Here is a 21102-nt window from a genome sequence, read left to right as displayed (position 1 = left end):
GGCTACTGAGCAAAATAACAGTGACCAGCCTTGCAGAATATCAATATTGAATTTATGATATTTTTAATATTTTAAACTAGTAAAACCCTAATTCACTGTATAGTAGCAGACATAGCAGAAAACAGACATGATACTTAAATCCCTGTGACATGATAATTAAAACCACCTCTGTTGAGAAGGAGGTGAGTGCTAATTCCCCAGTCTGAGTAAAAGTTCTGACTCTTTGGTACACTAGAAACAATCCTCATTATGTTGCTTCCTTTAGCTCGACTGCTCGTTTCCTAAAACGTAGAAGGAGGTTTCATTCAGTGTCTCATCTGCTGCCTTGTTTCTCTGGGAGAGAAGGACACTCAGTCTAGACGCTGACAGAGCGATGAGAGGAGAATCGATTGAAGCATACAAGAGCAATTTCATGTCCTGGCCCACAGCCTCAAATGCAGAGTCTGAGCAACCCCCACCAGTGGGCATTTTGAGTGGGCTTGCAAATGTTTGTGTGTACCTGTGTGTGCAAATGTGTATGAATTTATTCGATGATTTGACACCATAAGAATTTATGGACAGCGTAAAGAACTGAGTGTATTTTCTGTTCACCTTCATGCTCTCTCTGTTCTCTCTCACACATTTTCAATTTCTCTTTGGGTCTCTTGGGCTTGCCTCCAGAAACATCAGTGTTTCCTCTTTCCTTCTATAGCTTCAGATCTTGTCATCACTATCAAGGCATCTGTACAGTATCAGCACCTGTTGGTTGTGTCTGACACAGGGCTGCAGAGCACCCCTCTTTTTCTCTCCTGTATGTTACATCTCTCTTTTTGTGGCTTATTACAACAGTTTCAGTTTGCTTAATGACTTTGTTTTTTATTTGGTGTTGTCATCTGACTTCTTCCTCGCTGCAATTCTGTTGTCATGTCTCACCCTCCCAAACTATGCACTGGAGATTAGGAGAAGGGAGCCTCGCCCTGCTGAGGTAAATGATGAAGCGATGGAGTTGTCTTCAGTCTTAAACTGTAACAGATGCTTGCAGACCAGACAGAAACGTCTCTAGAACACCAATATCCCTTTCACAACAGATAAAACCCCCACTAACACGTGGCTTTAGTCTGCAGTGGGAAAGCGCAGGCTACAATTTTCTTTTATTCGCTGAACAAAAGATGCCGCAAGTTCAAACAGGTTTTTGTCGTAAACATGTCACTCGGGGAGACATGCTAACAGTGATCACCTGCAGCTGTTAACAAAAAACACTGAGATGACAACTTATTTTTAGGAATTCCACAAGCCACATGCATCACAGCGCGAGTGTGCTAACAATGCATGGTGGCAAGCCACTAGCAGGACTGAGAGGACAGGAATGGTGGGCTGCACTCAGGGATGCAGAACTGCCTTAAAATAAGTTTTGTAAATAGACGATTATCAACCAGTGTCAAAAGTAAAACTGCTGTCCCTTGGCGTCCTCTCTCTCACATGCTTCCACTTTCTCTCATTTATTCTGTTCATTTATAACAAGTCCTGACTCTCTGTGCTGCCTCTGTACATACAGCACAGATGTTCATCATATGGAAAAACTGCTGCAAAGGTGCTGACAGACTCTGGTCGTAATCTGTCTGACAGTCGGTGTTACACTGGTTTCCAAGAACAGGCCAATTCATGTATGTCCCATGAGTTCTTGGAGCAGGAAGCTAATAAGTCAAAGGAAATTAAATTTATTATGGTCAGAACGTGGCAGTTCTTTAGTAATGATACCTGGCAGCACGGATGTATATGTATGTGTGTTTTTTTTTTAAATGCTGAATTGTATCCTCACACTTGTGGATACTTCAAGTCTTTTCAGACATATTGTACCATTAACCAACTGCCCGCCTTTTTACACATACCTCCTTTAAAAAAGATTCAGAGACAATTACTGTGAAAACCTCATTCTATCACGAGGTTATGTGTCATATGTTGTCACTGCAAGGTTGAGTAGCAAACACACTGAACAATCATATTAGTAATAGTAATAATATAAATTCAGATGTAATCGTGTATAGATATTCATTCACTCTTCTGTCCTAGAGCAGTTACAAAAGCATGAAGATGGTGTAATGTGGGAAATGACCTCAAATGTCAGTGCAGTAAAATTAATCAGATGTTCATGCCTTCAGTCATCCATCCAAGTCTGTCCTCTTTGTCTGCTGGCTCCATTAGTCTCCCACCACTGACCTCAGACTTTAAATCCATAATTGGGGTAAATTAATTTACCCCTACAAACATTTATAACAATTAACATTCTGTTCTCCACAGTCAGTTGGAGATTTAGTTTGTGTGTTGGTTGAGCCACTGATACTGTTTGAGAAATCCATCTGTTTCATGTTAAATTATGTCATTTTGGCCCTTATTCTCTTTCAGGTCGTGCAATCAAACTGATTCCATTGTCATAAATGCAAATAAGAGGTGACAGACTGCAGCTATTAAGTTTATCGTAGCCTAAAGACTGTTAAAGCAGAAACGGCCTCAACAACTCTTCCAAGTACAAAGGCATACAACTACCAACAGTTACAAACTGATGGAGATATCATTTGTTGTTATGCTAAGCAAACTGCCTCCTCAACAGCTATAATCATTCAACACTTTCTCCTTGTTCCTGAAGCTGATTTTAACCCTGTGAAACACACACACACACACACACACACACACACACACACACACACACACACACACACACAAACGTGTGCATATTCAAAGACTACGGTTGCAGCTGTCATACTGACATGTCATTATTATTCTGTTTGCTGCCTATGAAGTAACTCTGTGCATTTATCTCCCCCATTACAGTCTGTCTTTTTGCTGACGTTATCAAAATTCACAAACGAAAAGCAAAGGAAGTCTGTTGAGTGCCAGCCTCTTCTAAGGCCAAAGTAGTTTTTCCACTCATTTAAGCAGATCCACCCCCTAAATTGGTTCCACTCACTTCAGGTGGTTTCTGCCTTTTTCTTCAGAATGAAAATTGGAGAAGATGGGAAGGTATTTTGCAAATACGTTAGGATGTACTAAACATTCAACTTGTGTTATGTATAATTAAAAAAAAAACACTTGCAAGGACATGAAGAGATGCAAAAAAGTGTCTGTTCAAAGAAATATCTGAAGTGAATAAAAGCAGTAACTTAAACTCATCCTTGAGAAACAGATGAACATTCATTCAGATTCTGAGAAGTCGTGACAGACCAGTTCCTTATATTTGCGTAACGCCAATGCAACATTTACATTCTCTTGCTGATTTTTCTTAAAATTTGTAAAACATATGAGTGGGAAACTCGACTACAGGTAACTTTTTGAATGAAGAGTTTTGATTTTACATAGGTGACTGTTTATTTGTCATGATCAAGGCTTTGAGAACATTATTTTCAAGTCCCTTAAACAAGCTTTACAAGAATTTTACCCTGAAAAAAGCTGCACAAATCCTGAAAATAACATGATTATTGAAAGCCATTGTGTGTCAAGTGGTTGTTATGTTGCTGGCATGATTTGCTCGTCTTTGAGGCCGAATGGCTGCAATGTGAGCGAGCTAACATTGCAGCCTTTTGTTGGCTCTACCAGCTCCTTGCACACCATTCATGCTTTGTAAAGTCACCCAGTAATGTTGCATAAAGATACCTTTGATCCCTTGGCTTCCACACACTTTGTCCCATCAGTGTGTGCATTGCCAGTGGGCACTGGTATTAGCTGAGTTCACTTTTGGCCTTGCTCATATTTAGCATGTTAATTTATTTGGCCCAGGGGTGTCGAACAGTCAATTTGAAGTGAGAAGAAGAGAGACAGACAGTCAGAGAGAGGCAGGAGGCAGCGATGTGAGGTATACCTGCGTCAACTTCTCATGACGGCTCTGATCACAGAGAGGAAGGAAAGGTAGAGTGTCTGATCAAAGGCATCTACCTGGCATCTGTCAGGAGAGAGGAGGAACACAGCCCTGGGCATATATGCATGTGTGTACACACGTGTGTGAGAGGAAGTTGAGTGAGGTTGGGTTTTAGAGGGAAAAAAGTGACAGAATGAATGTTTCTGGAGAGAGGAGAGGCAGCTGATGGATTAAAGGGTTATCTGCTTGTAAATGTGAAGGAGGAAGTGCAGGAGAGGGCAGAGTTGCAGGTAGCTGATCATGTTTGTGACAGAGGGAGACGGATGCAAATAAGGAACAGAGTGAAATCCAGACGTGATGAGGACGTCAGCATATCAAAGGATAGCACACGCTGAATGACAGTATAAAAGCCTGAATGGTGAGGGCAGATATAAGGTTTGACGGAGCAATTAAGTAATGAAACTAATGAGTGACAGCAGTGAAGGCATCATGGTGGAGGCGGGACTTAAACCGCTGCCATCAGATAATGAGGTTCACATTAGCATTGCAGCATAACTACTGTTTCCAGTCCTGTCCATGAGGACCCCGTTGTCTTCACATGCTGAGATGAATACTCCAGACTCAAACGTCCAATCAGCCCTCACTTTAATGTCAGCTACACGGTAGTAAAGTTAAAAGGGGAGACACTGTCGTGGTGACGACCTGACCACGGACAGACAGGCTTAAGTACCGAAGCCTGCCTCTGTGGTAGTTTCCGCTGCAGGTGGTATCTCCTGCACCACGTTGGTCCATGATGACCAGTGTTGGAAACGATAACAAGACATGGTCAAAAAAAATTATCCAACATGGTTGCCTGCTATGCAAAGAGAGCGACAGCACCAAAACACAAACGGGTTGTAGCAGAAGATATGTTGAAAACATGGATCATATTAATATGGTGAAATGACTCTGAAGTTGGTGGCAACAGAGGCAAAAACTGAAATACAACGGTGAAATTACTTTTTTACAACTATAACACATGCACCTCACATGAAACCAAATTTGAGCCCTTCAGTTGTGCTTAATGTGATATTTACTTTTTGAGAGGAGTAAGTAATTACATTCCTGCTAAAGTCGTTAAAAACTTTAAGTATGAAGCCCATTGAACCTCATAATAATGATGATGACGCATGCTAGATGAGTCAGTCACTCTTGGTTATCACACATTGCAGAGTTGGTCTCAAACTGGGATGTATGGTGAAGTAAAGAAACTCTACTTTAACAGCACTAACTGTAAAGTAGCCATTAGCTGCCTTCACTGCAGGAAGTGAATCAGCTAAAGGTCTGTGGCGTTGGCTCCTTCAGTCTCTCTTACAGTGAAACCTGTCTTTAATCATTAATAGAGTCCAACAGGAAGAAGGCAAATCTTTTATGTCCACCGAGCAGCCTGCTCTTTTATGTAGAAACATGGACACTGTAGAGATAAAAGGAAGGTCACACGGCCTCAAACTCTTTCAGGGCTGTTCATGGTCTGTGAAACTGTTCAACCCCCCCCCCCCCCAACACCATTTATAGGAAGAATCAACTAGAACGTGACTGTTTGAGAGATATGTTTAACAACAAAAGTACAGTCTGTGATGCTTTTGATGAGTATTTTTAATCTGATTTTTAGAAATGAAAATTACAAATTTGAATCACTCCATGCTTTCTCAAAAAGATAAGAAGAGGATGGCGCAAGTGGTTGTCGGATCATTGCTGGTGTTTCAAGAAGCAGAATTAATAGAAATTTGGCTAATATAAAATAAGGACAGCAGTTCTTTTCCATTCAATTCACCAGATGAGACACCTTGACATCCTCAAGCTTTGAGTCTCCAAGGACGTCAGGAGAAAATACATATTTCAGTCTGACATTATAAAATACTCGTCTTTGAAAGTGTTATGCTTATGTCTTGTCTGCTGGTGCTAAATTACTGTGATTGGATTGACACTGAAAATGCCTGCAATCATACTAATGACCAGCCCGTGTGATTAGATGACGGCACGTCACAATTTGGGGCACGTTGGAGCGGTAATAAAAAGAAAAAGAACACATAAACTAACTCACCCCTTAGTTACAGGAAGTGTTGTCACGGCAACCGGCAGAGCTAGACTCTAGGCAAGATCAGCTCGATTCTAACGTGCGTGCGCGCGCACACACACACAAGGAATGGGACAACGCATCAGGGACAATATCAGGGCACATCATAGCACATCTCTGTCTGGCTGGAGCTGATGGAGTGTGACGCTGTGAGTTGGCGTGCTTGCTTAATTCCATGTGCTGTATCACATTAGTGCAAGTAGCAGACTCTGTCCTGACAGCACCTGTTGGTACCTGCTGGGGTTCACTATCCACTTGACAACTCCTGAATATAACACACAGTCTACATGCAAATTGCTCATCTTTACTTTGGGGAAGTTGTAAAGTTACTGCTCAGTAACATGTTCTTCTGCTCATGAAGTAGTAAGTCGTTTCACTTTAGGAGCCCAATGTTGCTTTCTGCACCCAGTCTGGTGTCCTCAGCTCTTAGTGTTTGTCATTTAAGTTCAATTGAATTCTGTTTCATTTTCTCCTTTCATCTCTTCCTCCATTCACTTATTTGTTCTGTCCTAAAATCAAGCCACCACAATTAAAGAAAAGAAAATATCTGTAACCAACATATCAAAGTTGAGGAATTACCTTCAACTCATTGCGTACAGTAAGTAGAGAAAAGTAATTCTCTGTTGACGACTGTGAATATGGAACACCTAAACACACAAATGCACAAGCACTCATAGACACTGAGAAGTCTGAGCCTCTGGCCCTGTTACTCCAATCACAGGCAGCAGCTGCTATGTAACCTCTCGCGCCGTGCGTACAAAGAAATACACTCCATAGATTGTATTGTATCTCAATGAGACCGTTTGCTCATGTTTTGTGAGCTCACTCGCTACCGTCACATCTGAAGAAGTGAGCCCAATTTATTCAGCCGGCAGTGAATTCTTAGAATGCCCTGTTTTAATTTAAAAACCACCGTCTTTCCTCGATAAACGTTGTGTGCTAATGAGGGCTAATTATTATAACAACTCTTTCTGTGAGTCACATCACTAAAAGCTCGGAAAGCTGCTTTATTACCTCTGCCAAGGCAACGTTTATCAGGCTGTTAGAGGGTTTATGCAAAAACACCAATTTTCACAAAACTGGGTGGCAGATTATCACATGGCCAATGGAAAAATTAACTAAATATGTGGATTTGCTAATGAAGTTTAGATCTGTTTAGAGGGGCATTTTTATACAAGGATTTTCACAGTTTTTAATTCTCTACCTCCAGTTGTACTGTAAGCAATTTTGACTAATTTACAGAAAAGATGAATGTTTCAGGCTTTTTCTTTTTCATCTGAGCATAATTTTTTCCCCCCGGATATTATTTATCAAATCTCATCAAGTCCATCCATCTGGCTTACTGTGTGGCACAAAGCAGAGTGAGATAGTAAAGTGCTTTCACCCAAACTATCAAGAAATTTACAGTATACACGCAGAGTTCCATTTTCTCTAGATTTATTGTACAAATCAAAGAGTGCCGGCTGCTGAACCCAGCTGGCTTGCTGTAAACCAAACCAGGGCCTCCTCGCTAATCACCCACCTCCTCTCTTCAGTTCATTCATATAGGCAGGAATCCATGCTGACAGCAGTGGCTAACCTTTCTGGGTAGACTACATATGAGGCTGCTCTAATATATTCCCACAGGAAGACTTTCCACTCTATAATTTGTTGACTGCTGCAAAGGGTCTAAAAAGCAGCAATACTCTTTAATGCACTTATAAACACACACACACTTGTACACACACACACACAAACAGTTGCCTTGAGAAAGATTTGAGAGTGGTATTCAGGGAGGAATAATTATAGATGGCATTGAATTTCCTGCCCTTCACCGGGCGCAAACAGTGTTTAGCCAGGAGACTTTGCTTACTTCACATGTTTACACCACGACCGGCACTACTTGGCTGCTGGGTTATATTATTGTAATTCAGAGTGTGTTTGAGTTGCTGGTCGACAGTGCAGGCTTGATGAGCAGGAGTTACATGAAGAAGTAGTCTTTTTTTTTTTTTTTTTTTTTACATAGCTCTGAATAGAAGCTGCTGCACCAGGATGTTTCAGCATTTTGAAAATGATGACTGGTAAAAGAGAAATACTCAGCATCTCCCAGTTCTCTGAAAGCTCTGCAAACCAGTGACATCATGAGCCCTGTGTGGGACTGGTTATAGGCTTGGACAGGTTGTTAGTATGCATGAGTAAGCTACTGCTGCCTGCAGAAGTGTGCAAGTACTATGTTTTTATGTTTATGCATGAATCCTTGAAGAACAGCACCACCACACCTGAAAATGTTGTATTTGTCCCAGAGAATATATTGTAATTGAATACACTTTTCCCAAGCTGCCACTGAAACATCATTACCTGTGTTTGTACGAAAGACAGCCCAGGGAGCAGCGTGACCCCCCCTGGAGAGAGAAAGAGGAAAACAAGCGTTCATGATAGAGGACAAATTGGTAAACCCAAAGTGCTCACACGTGGTCTTCAGTCTTAAAGTAGAATGTTCCCCCACTAGCAGCTAGCAGGTCTCTGAGACTCTACTGACTGGATGGAGGTTTATTCTGCCGTATTGTTTTGGAGGCGGCTAAGTAACAGTACGTGTTCAGAAGGGTGAAGATCTGGTGACTGTGAAGGTCATTCTGGAGCATATGATTCCCATCATTTTGATTAAGCCAAATCAAATTAGCCTGGCTATTTCTTACCCTTTATGAAAATGTCTGCTTTTACTATCTTTCTTTCCTGTGCATGTTTCTGTTTTTGTGATTTATCTGTTGTCAGAAAATGGAGAGAATAGCCATGAGAAGGAAGTGACCTGTAACGGTTGAGAAAGCAAAGGAGGAGATGTAGAAATGGAAAGTTGTGCTGGGTGATAAGAGTGGATTTACCATGTTTAATTGAAACTAGCTTGGTGCTTCTTGTTATTCTGTCCTTGTACATTCCTTCACTGTACTCTGTGGAGCAGAGTGCCAGATAGACGGAGTGAATGGACAGAGCGAGGGAGGGGATGGAGATTGCTGCCAGGAATGGAAGACAATATGATATGACACAGTGGAAAATGGGCAGGGGGTAGGGAGATGGGGTATGCTGTCTTGTAGGTGTTATCAGGTTAAGCCACCCACCACTGGCTGTCACCATGGTGACTCCATGGTAACGACCAGGTGTTCTACCAGGAAGGAGTCGCCATTGTGCGAAGTGGCTTCTGTTGTCATTATTTTGGCGATAAATGTGATTTTTCTGACACGGTGTATGTTTACAAACATCTGCTGCATCACTACACATGTGACTGGCGCTGATGTCACAGCCATTTAGACGCTAACATTCTGTAGATTCCTGCCTCAAGATCAGTATCTCATCTGTGTTGTCAGTCCCTTGTGAAAGGCAGCAGGAAGCAGCAGCACTTTGCAGCATCTGTTTGCATACAGTGAGTTTTCATATCCATAAAACAAAAACCGAAAACAGGATCTCTGAATTACCATCTGATCTCTGTGGAGCAGCTTTCCCCGTGAGCTGTAGGTTTGTGAGGTCAGCGTTGCAGTCAAATAGGACTTTTCACGTGCTTACCACCGTATGTTGATGTGAGGTTTTGTGTATGTAATTGTGTGTGTGTGTGTGTGTGTGTGTGTGTGTCTGTGGGTCTCCTTCATGCTTAAACCTATAAGCTGATTTGATAACATGCTTACAGAGATCTCTGTTTCAATCCACTGGTGTTAGCTGGGTTACATCACTGTAACTGGCTCTGTGTGTAGGATGTGTGTCACTCAGCAGGTTGAGTTGGGTTGGGGGTGGCGCAGGGGGCTAACAGACGCTCGGCACATGGGAACTCACTAGGAACAATGACAAACACGTGCTTGTGACATGAGCGCCAGGCACTGACTGCATGCCAGACACACACATACAGTAAGCAAATGTACACATACACACACACACGCACACAAACACACACCCTGCTTGTGCTCTTGAAGGCGTGCTGTTAAACACACATAATGCTAGATAAATGTAGACTCAGTAATGATGCTGATCGCCAAAGCAACAACTCGGACCCCTGACTAAAAGGTTAAGTGTATCAATAATATTATTGCTAGAAACTGTAACAGTAAATTGTACTCTGCAGTCTGTGCTACATGGACAACTGTTTGCTTTAGGACCATAAAGCAATGCAAGAGAAAATAATATAGCAAGTCAAAAGTCCAAAAGAGCAGCACTCTGATATACAAATAGACATTTAAAGACTCCATGTTGCAGCAGTACTGTACAATAGGGTGTAAACTTATATGGTTTGGACACCAGAATGACCTTCTTTATGACATCAGCAGTGCAGTTTGTAGCCTAGTTTGATAAAATAATGAATGCTGCAGTGGAGCCTGTTAACTAAAACCAATACCTTCATTGAAATATATTTCTTTTCTTAGTTATTGCACCTATTGAATGTCTAGTTGTTGGACTGTGAAGAGATATTTACGTGTGGAAAAAGTGCGGTGTGTTGTGAGAATAATTATTTTACAATCCATTTCATCATGTTTCAACACAGAGCTGCAACTCACTTCCACAAAGATCATTTACCTCCAGCATCTTTGTTAAATCATTGATGTGATTTATTTTTGTTTTGTTTTCTGTCTCCTGAGCTCAAATTCTCTGTTTTAAGACAAAAGGTGTGTGTGTGTTTGTGTGTGTGTGCGTGTGTGTGGGCACGCTACCGGAAATAATAAGTAATTCTGAGTTATCTCATGTCGGTAGGTTTTTATAAGCCTCAACATTTCAAGTTTATTCCTGTGATCTTTTAAAGAATCAACTAGAAACATGAAGTGTCCTGAGGCAAATCTCTGTAACCTAGAGACTCAACCCTTCCTGTTCTTCAGGGTTATTCGCAGTTCCCAACAGCCTTTAATTTAACAACTAATCCTTCATGTTTTGTTGGCAGTTATAGAACAGGAAGCAAATATGCAATTGAATGATTCTCTCATTTATGAATAAGAAAGCAACTTAAATTGTTCTGCAAGCTGGGAGAGATGAATACTCATGCCCAGGAAATGAAGCCAAAAATAAAAACAATGCATACTGCTTAAGGTCTTCTGAGTGTATACGGAGAAAAACAGGTTGTGTCTCAAGTCCCATGCGAAACGTTAGATAATAAAGTAGAATGTTCAAACAAGTGCACACATGGTTTCCTCTGCCCTCCAAGGAACGAGGCAAAGCAAAGACAACTGGCATGTGAGTGTCAGTATAGGTGACAGAAGTGGAAACTAAAGACAGACAGAGGGAGAGCAAGAGGGAGAGAGCCGGGATGATGAGAGACATGTGAGGAGGAAGTTGGGGAGACAGATGGGAGTTGATGGTGCAGGAGGACACTCCTGAGGCTTCTCCAGTTCTCTTCCCCCTGTTTCTGATTAAACTGCGGAACTTGAACCGCCGTGTTTGCTGATTTGACTGTTTAATGTTCCATACTTGTTTGTATGAGATGTGTCCATTAGACATACTAACATTCTTCTGATGTTTTTGTCTGTTGCAGATAAACCTGCGGCTCATTTTAGTCAGCGGCAAGACGAAAGAATTCTTTTTTTCTCCCAACGACTCCGCAGCAGACATCGCCAAACATGTTTATGACAACTGGCCAATGGGTGAGTAGCTGCATTGGGACACCTCAGTGATTGTTAATGGCCTCCAGTTACATCTGTGTGCTGTACTTCCAGCACTCAGACACTTTTCCCTCTGTAAATTCACACTTACTGCATCTCACAGGTCTGTTGCTGGGCGCTACAAATTCATTGTCACACTGTTTGAACAGCCCAGAGAAAAGTAACAAACCATCAAGTGACTTTAAAACTCAATGTCATAGTCCAGTGTGAAATGTGTTGTAATACTGTGATGAACCCATAGAAATACAAGTCCACCCGCTCTGCTGCTCTATGGAGCCATTCAGCTGGCGTGGCTGGTTCCAGAGCCGATACCGCTGGCCCACAATAACCACAAAGATCTCTTCAGCATTACTGAAACCACACACAAAAAAAGAATAACGTAATTAGTATTTTGAATAGTACAAGACAAATGTTGCAGAAATGGCTTCATTTTTGTCCGTACGTCCCACACTGGTTAGCACAATAACTGGTTCAAACACCCACTGGGAGTCAAGGATGACCTGAAACATTTTGATGGTCAAAGGTCTATTTCTGTAATGAAATAAAACATTGTCATTTTGAAAAATAGAACTACGCAAATGTTTGTTTTTATATTCTTGTTATGCTGATTTGACTTTTTAAGTTTGCGTTGAGAAACACACATTTCAAAATTATCAATAATTTTTGCATTTTTCTTGATAATCAAAAAATGAACTTAATATAATTTGTGCATTACATTACAATATTGTATACAATAATCACAATATGACTTTTCAGCAACTTGACTTACACTAACAGATTATTGTACAGTTAGTAATTGGATATGATTAGTTGAATGATAATAGATTTTAAATACTTCTAACAATTGTCATTTTTACAGAAAATGTCAGTGTTTAATATGTGCAGAGATACATTAGTGTGACAAACTCATGTACAGCTGAACATGAGGGTAGAGGGGTCATGGGTCACTCCATCACCAGCATGGTGAGGAATATACTCGTGTCCCCAGGAACGAGTATATTCGACATACAGGAGAGATGGTGACGACGGCTGCTGCCTCCAGATGAACCTCCAAATCGGGAAACTGATGTGACTGATTTGATATCTTCCTCGGGGTTTTAGTGTTTGGATGGGATCGGATTAACATGCTAATTTTACTTCCCACACTCGAGACCTGTGGCTGCTATCAGTAACCAGTGTTGTTATTGATACCATCAGCCTCAGTAATGAAGCTCAGACCCTGAAACCTTTCCAGAGTGATAGTCGCCATCGCCACAGAGGTGGTGGTGTGTTTTAGCCTCATATCTAAAAAAGCTGATGGAGTTTGTTGAAATGACTTGGATCTGAGAGCTGTCCCAGATCAAGTGGTAGGTCTTGACCCACTGGCAGGATATCGCTTTTAGCAGTACTACTCTGGTCATGTCATAGGCGAATTTCAAGGCCACATCTGTTCATTAGTGGAGTTCAATATTAAGCTGCAGGAGACGGAACTGCAGTGATCTAGAGACCTGGTTTTGAAATTGGGAAGAGACTTCTGGTGGTGTTTGTTCATTCCCATGTAGCCTCCTCCTCACACACAAAACTACATTAAAACAAATTCAAGTACTACTTGGTAATTAATGTAGTTGACATTAGGATTGAGTGTATTCACAGTTGGTAATGTGGAAATGTGACACAAATGTTCCAGAATTTCGGTGTTGCAGTGCTGTGGGGCCCTGATGGACTGGACTGAGTCAAAGCCTCAGAAAGCCGGATCCTGCCCTCATAGATCGGGAGTGGGGTTAGATTGAAGTTTCAACTGGTTGCTTCTCAACTTGAATGGTGCTTATAGAAATATTAGGGCTTGGTCTACCACAAATACCAAGATGAATATTCGTGGATATATCAGCGTTTGATACTATGAGAGGTGAACTATGGAGAGCGCCCCCCCCCCCCCCCCAAAAAAAAATCATTATCAAGTCTTGCCTTCACCTTGATTACTTTACTCTTGCACCATCTGCGCATACAGCTAAGTGTAAGTACACACACACACACACACTCACTCACTCACTCACTCACTCACTCACTCACTCACTCATTCACTCACTCACTCACTCACTCACTCACTCACTCACTCACTCTCTCTCTCTCTCTCTCTCTCTCTCTCTCTCTCTCTCTCTCTCTCAGGTTTGTTTGTGTAAGTGCATGTTTCAAGCTCTGTTTTGTGTGTAAACAACCAGCTACAGATGATGTCACACTAGTTGGCAGTATTTTGTCTAGCTGAGGAGCAGAGAGGTGAGATCACATTCATGCCTGCCGCTAATTACTTACAGGTAGAGCAGAGTGCACATCTCTGGTGCACTCCTCCTGATTATCACTGCATACAGGAATGTGGGATCACAGAACAGCCACCTCCTCTCTGTAACGCGCCCACTCCCTCCTGACGACCGCTGCATCCATGTTAGAAATCATGTTCTACCGCTAACCCAACACCACCTTAAATCTGACTCGACTGTAGCTTTTTCCCACGATGCTGTTGATGTTAAATACCCTGAACAACAATTAAAAGAAGGTTTCAGATGAGAAGTGCATGAATGATCAGATGATGAACTTTGCTGCAAGAGTAGCTTGCATTTGGGGTCAGTCATCCTGTCCCCTGTGTTCCTGCCAGACGGTGAGTGTGAACCCTGTGAGACCCGGAGGAAGCCCTCAGGCAGCACCAACACCCTCTGCATAGCTGGAGACAAACATCTGGTGGCCAGACTCTGCTGCTGCTGCTGCTGTGCAGTTTCCTCCGTTCTTTCCTCTCCTTTAATGCCTTCACTTTTGTCTTTGGCTCTTTTCAGGCCACACCTCATGTTCTTCTCTTGCTTTTTAGTCTTTCTCACATTCTGTTGTGCATCCCACAAAGGCCACATATGACACACTCCACATAATTATCTAAAATAAAGGCCTTAAACGTTTTAAAATATCTCCAGTGTGGTTGTTGATGGGGATTTTTTTCCCCCACCATGGGATGACTCCTTCACTGTATAGGGGAGAGTGAAGCTCAACTGGGTAGTAGGGAAGAATTCTCAGCTTTTCATCATATTTGCTTTGGTGAACTTCATTCACAACTATTCCTTCATCTCTTCAGAATTCCTAATTTAGACTCCAGGAGCACTCATTAGATATGATCAATTAGAAATTTACTTTTGTCATTAAAAGTTGAACTGCAAACCAAAGATACTCAGTTTACTGACATCTGTTTCTACAGAAACCAGAAAATATTCACATTAAGGAAGCCTGAATTAAAGAATTGCAGCCTTTTTTCTCTAAAAATGTGTCACATCAAAAATCAATTGTCAAAACTGATTAATTTCATAGTTGACATCTCATGGAATAATTGTTGCAGCTCTAATTCAAAGCAATAAAAATGTGCGTAACTGTGGACGGATTCTGCAGTTCTGACGGTGACTTTACAGGAGAGAATTTAATTAACATAAATTGAGATAAAAGGAGTGATCGAAACATAGACACAAAAGTCTTTAATGCTCTCTTTTCATGTCTTTTTTTTCTCTCTCAGACTGGGAGGAAGAGCAGGTCAGCAGCCCCAACATCCTGCGGCTGATCTACCAGGGACGTTTTCTACACGGCAACGTAACACTAGGAGGTGAAAAAACAGAAAACTCACTCACATGCACAAGAGAAAGTACACCTTTGAAAAAACAGAGGGAGAGAGAGAGAGAGAGAGAGAGGCGTGTGCTCATAGACATGCAAACAGAATCACAGCAGTGTGTCGCTGGAAAGTTCTTTGCTGTTCTCATCTTTTTCCTGAGCAGCAGAACAGAGGTACCTCAGTGCTCGGGACAAGCCTGCTTTGACAGAGAGAGGAAATACAGAAAAAGAGAGGAAAGAGAGCGGTCAGGAAAGGGGCAGGACTGGCGTTGGAGTAGACCTCAAGCAGCACAAAGAAGAGCGCGAGAAGTGGGGGGGGGGGGGGGGTGAGAAAATTAATGCCATGAGAGATGAGAGAAAGGATGTCTTCTTTGAGGCAGTCCACTTCCCTTCTGCTGCCTTTTAGACTCTGTACTCCACTTAACCCAATTTTGATTGGACTTCAGTGGTTTTGTGTGTGTGTGTGCGTGTGCGTGTGTGTTGGGGGGGGGTTATGGTATTCCCTGACCCATTTACACTCATCCAATTACTGCCATCCATCTGATAATTCCCTTATCTTTGGTTTAACATGTTTGCCTGTGACACCGAATCCTCTTAGAGCCCTCAGCCAAAACTCCCAGTGGTTTGGAAATGCAAAGACGCACACACGCACATCACGTATAGTAACACAGAAGCACATATTACAGCCAAACTAAATTTAATGTGTCAGCATTGTTAGAATCAAGCAAAGTTTTGTGCATTTTTGGATGCAAAGGATCATCTTCAAATACTAATATATTCTGTCATGCTACAGAGGATTGTTACTTTGGAACGAGAACGCCTCTGTTGTTCAAATCAACATCTTTCCATTGGTTTGATCTAAACTTTGGTTCCGCTTGGTAAATCGTGACCTGCCCTGATGTAGTTGTGTATTTACCAAACTATGCACTATACCTCAATGGTCATTTGCTCTCATTATTCACTGTAGCTGCTTCATTATTTCTCTTTTGTTGTTGTTGTTGTTGTTGTTGTTTTTGTCACATTAGCTGTAAAGAGTGTAACTTTTAAGTCTCACGTTTGTCAGGACAGCAGTATGAAAAAGCATTTGTTCAACCAACAAACACGTTCACTTCCTTAAAGTAAGTAGTGCATACTGTGACATTTCTGCTGCAGTTGTCAGACTTTGAGAATCTCACGCTGTTGCAACTCTACTCTTGTTGCAATTATAAGTGAAGAAGTCTGAGTGAAGAAACTTTTAGGAGCAGCCACCTTTGCCTGTCTAAAATTAGTGATCTTTCTCCTCGCCTGCAGTAGATGATTACTTTACTGTCCTTTCAATCGTGTGCTTTGACACACTTCATTATGATTTAATGAAGGAGCTCAATAGTAGTTGTAGTTTTTCTTCTCTTTTGTACTTATGATGCGGCAGCATAACCCTTTTCAGTGTAGCATAATAGACGTGCATCTATTATGCATCAGTGAAAAGAGCAACCCAGTTATCTAGCATGCCAGACAGCAGTGGAACAGACAGATGATAGTGATGTTGAATGAAGAGAAAAAGCTTTGCATCTCTAACTCTCGGTCACTCTCTCCCCCCAACCCTGCACCCCCTCTCCCTCACCCCCTCCAGCTCTCAAACTGCCCCTGGGGAAGACCACAGTGATGCATTTAGTTGCCAGAGAGACTTTGCCTGAGCCAAATTCCCAAGGTAACCAGCTCTGTGTGTCCCTTCTTTCCTTTCAGAGTTTCTTTCACACGTTGAAGAACTTGAAGCGTTCTGCTCCCAGCCTTTATTTATGTCTACACATGGCTTGTGTTTTAGGAACGGCTACTGGTGCAAATAATTGGCCTCCTCCTGTATAACCCTGAGATACAGCATGTTGTGAAGAATATACAGCTAAGAGAAATCACATGATGTGACTGCATTGTATAAGACTTCATAAACTTTGATTAGAGACATGCGGGGGCAAATTAAGGTCATGGCAAATAAATAATTACCTCTGTTTACTGGGTAGAAAAGCGGTTACTCATGGAAGAGTAATTACAGGGCAAAGTTCAGTTGTAAGGCAGGAAATGGATACTGGCTTCTCTTTTTTCTGTCCAAAACATTAACACGGCATGAACATGGTGAGTCTGTCTGACAGTGGGCCTCAATCATGAAATGTTCTTATGAATAAATGTGCTGTTACACACTTCACGATTTATTTGTTTACTCTTACAGACAAGAAGCAAAGCCTGATGAGTATTTGTAACTACTTGCTCCTGACACCTATTGTCTTTACAACCTTGGGTGATGGACCGAAGACGTACACAACTGATGTCAGGAGCAAGGAGTTACAATTACCCATCAGGCTTTGCTTCCTGTCTGTAAGACTAAACGGAGGGCTTCAACAACTCCTGTAGTGTGTGAGAACATTTCATGAATGAGGCCCATTGTTAGCTGTTGTAGTTATAGGTGGTGAGAAGGAAACGGCTCTCAGATTATGTGAGGATGAAATGGTACAATATTTTAGTGTTGAAGCACTTAGTCAGGTAGACTTTCACATCTTCCTCAATTGGTCCAGATTTTCTGACTCTCAAGTTTGATCCAAACCAAGATTAGTTGTGTACGAAACATCTTAGTGCTCCAGTGTTCTTTGTCAAACCAATAATCAACCATGTCCAGGTGGATCACAGTTGATTTCACTACAGCTATGAACAGCAGCAGAATCCTGATCATAAATTGTGCCAAAAAGTTCTGATAATAGAGCTGTTAATTCTGGAGCTACTCAATGATTCCATCTTAAATTATTCCAATCTCTACTATGCTTAGTTTAATTCTGGTACTGTAATCTAGTGTAGTAGCTGAGCTCGCTAAAATTGTTGGTGTGTCAATGTGATTTTAGCCTTTAAAACGCATCTTGACTAGTATCATCAGGTGATTGTTGTGTATTAATGAGCAGTGACAATCCTGATAACAATTACGACGTTGATGTGTGTTTGCGTTTTCAGGTCAGAGGAACAGAGAGAAGACCGGGGAGAGTAACTGCTGTGTCATTCTGTAAATACACACCTCCTCCTCCTCTCCTGTTGGCCCTCCATCCCTCTTATCCATTCTCGCATTAACGTCCAGGACCTGACGAGCTTGTCCCCTGTCCTGGAGCCTATCTACACACACATACGCTCTTCTGTTTCTCTTTTACAGACACACACACACACACACACACACACACACACACACACACACACACACACACACACACACACACACACACTGATCCAGGACACAGAGCTGGGAGCAGGAAATTGATGAGTTGATTCCGTTGTTTTACTTGATTAATTGTCAGAGGTGATAATTAGAAGAATTAGGTGGATTTGCATGTATTGTTTTTCTCTTCCTTACTCTACACAAACACACAAAAACACACACATCTGTAAACCTTCTGCGCATACACACTCACACACACACGCGTGCGCGCGCTCACACACTCAAACAGTTGACACATCGTCTAGCCATCCTCAGTCGGCCTGTCAAAAGTCTAACTGGCTCCCCATTTTAGCTGGTTGCCATAGTAATGCTGTGCCCAAGTTTGTGTGTGTGTGTGTGGCCTTTTTTCTTTTTTAAAGAGACCGCTGACTATTTTAACCACTAACAACTTGCCAATACACACACAGACACTATGTGACCCTGACACCTTCAACCATATGTGCTTGTGTGATCTCCCTCTGCAGCAGACAAAGCTTAAGACGTGCCTGACTAGAGAACACACACACACACACACACACACACACACACACACACACACACCTGCGTAAGCGTGCACACACATACATTGCTTCCCTTTTTCCTGCCCTCCTCTGCATGTGCCAATATGGAGCACAGTAGAGAAACTATTCCTTCCTGTCTGCAGAGCGCTGTAGAGACCAAACATGTCATATTTTCGCCAAACAAAGCCTGATAAACACACAAATAGACAAACAACCAGTGTTGTTTTGCTTATTTGTTTGTCCGTGACATATGTGACTGTGTTTTGACAGTCCGTGCATTTTACTGACCGACCAGTGTTGTGATTAAAAAACAATCCCCGTTGTTATTGCTGATGCTCCGCCCCCTTTTTTCAAACAGGAAGACGAGAATGATGCTCCTTTTTTAAAACAGTGTTGTGAAGGATTGCTGTCCAAGCAGGGAAATTGACTGGGATAGAAATCGTTCCTTATTTGTCTTAATTTGCATCGTATTCTCTCCTTAATTCTCGCTCTGCATTAATAATTAAATTTTGCACAACTGAAGCATGTGCTCCATCATATTAATAAAAGAAATGTATAAAAGTTTTGTTTTATTTTATATTTTTCCAAGGGAAGTAATGTTCCAAACTGAGGTAACGTGTAGAATATATTTAATATGAATCTTCTATAGACCATGATGACTCTAGATCTTGTCGATATACAGTATATTGGTGTTTAGTCTATGATTGTGTATACGGTTAGCTTCTAGCCAGTTCACAGTCACTCGCTGACAATGTCTTGTGCTTAACAGCAGCAGAACCTCAATAATCATCCACAGACTATTTTTACTTTCTTCTGTGCTCTATTATTTTTTCATTTTGTGTATAATTTAATATAATCATGTCTCTTTTTTCCGCTTTTAAGAATCGCTTTGTAACAGCACTAGGTCTTAAAAAAATATTGTTTATATTGATCAGGGTTCAAATCTGTACAGAAATAAATGTTTTCAAACCAATTGTAAATAGCACTAACGCTCCCCCGCCCCTCCAAAATGTCCAAATGGAATACATCTGTAAACTAAATAAAGGTAATTGAAGCGCACTGCCTCATGTTATGACTGACTGCATGTTGAAGCTGAAGCCTGTTGGGTCTTGAGTTGAAGCAACTAGGAAGTGTTACTTGGAAACAGATTGTGAAGTTCTTCTGCTGAAATCTTTTGGGAAATTAAGATTGAGAAAGGCCTGAGTTACAGCAAGTATCCAACTACATGTGACTCATGACCTTTAACCTTCCATAGGAGTGGTTGAATCATTCAAGTCTGCACATACACATCCATCCAAAGATGCTACTACTATTAACATTTAGAAGTAAAATGTCCGTTTGAAATTGTTTTCATTTCTAGAAATTGTCTGTTTTCTTCAGATTAACACAATTTTTGATGAATATTAATTGGATCAGGAAGATCAGTAACTTAGCTATGGTGGTTGTGTGGGCGAAGGTAAATATTCACCAGTCTGGACAGTTCAGGAAATTACCTCACTTCTAACATATATGATATGACGTCTCATATCAAAATATTCAAATACTGATTTCTGGTATGTAGTTATATCCATACCATAGTTAAACGTGGTTTTCATTTTTGACGATTTAAAGGACAGCTCAGCAAAACCTCGCTGTGTTCCTGCAGGCTGGAACACAGCGAGGTTGTGTTGCCTCCCTCTGTGGCAACTCTGTGACGTGTCTACTTTGTGCAACAGTCACAAGGCTAAAGTGCATCAGGAAGAGTTGAGTCTGGTTTAACCTGAAACCTGAGAGGCCACACACGATATACAAGATAATCAGTCCAGTATTGGGGCACTTTTGATTTACTTAACGCTAAAGATGCTAAGTACACTTTCACATGTACATTATTTACAAAGGGACAATGTATATTAATGAATATTTATATAATAAGTATGAACATGTCAGAAATAGCCAAAGGGCTAATTTTTATCAGGTGTCCTCTGGCAGATTGGTGTGAATGGCAAAAGGAGTAAAAGTCACCAACATAAGTTAATTCATTGCTCAAGAAAAAAACGGAAACTTGGTACAGATAACACAAGCCAATGTGACTTACAGCACATTACTTTTACACAATCAAACCAAACCACTTTTTCCAAATAGAACTAAATAATCTCTGGAGCCCCCCCTAGTGGACCCTTTGAGTATTTCTTAATAAATTTCTCTATAAGAGGAGGGGCAAGACCATGGTG

At 41.4% G+C, this 21102-nt stretch overlaps 1 protein-coding gene across 2 annotated transcripts in view; it reads left to right on the top strand.

Moving 5' to 3' along the window:
- The window catches only part of ubl3a (ubiquitin-like 3a), a 36476-nt gene extending 16513 nt beyond the window's left edge, over nucleotides 1-19963 (top strand). Inside the window, exons 2-5 of one of the 2 annotated variants that reach the window (XM_086226941.1) lie at nucleotides 11425-11533; nucleotides 15075-15161; nucleotides 16776-16853; nucleotides 18137-19963. In XM_086226941.1, coding sequence (XP_086083067.1) covers nucleotides 11425-11533; nucleotides 15075-15161; nucleotides 16776-16853; nucleotides 18137-18189 — 327 coding nt within the window. In that variant the 3' untranslated portion in view covers nucleotides 18190-19963. The other variant, XM_086226940.1, reaches the window with a different exon arrangement.
- Nucleotides 19964-21102: the final 1139 nt, after the last annotated feature.

This window comes from Aulostomus chinensis, chromosome 15, assembly GCF_037954235.1.
Source record: "Aulostomus chinensis isolate RoL2024-O1b breed Wild chromosome 15, RoL_Achi_v1.0, whole genome shotgun sequence".
Classification (NCBI taxonomy): Eukaryota; Metazoa; Chordata; class Actinopteri; order Syngnathiformes; family Aulostomidae; genus Aulostomus; species Aulostomus chinensis.
This window is presented reverse-complemented; position numbering and strand designations above follow the sequence as displayed.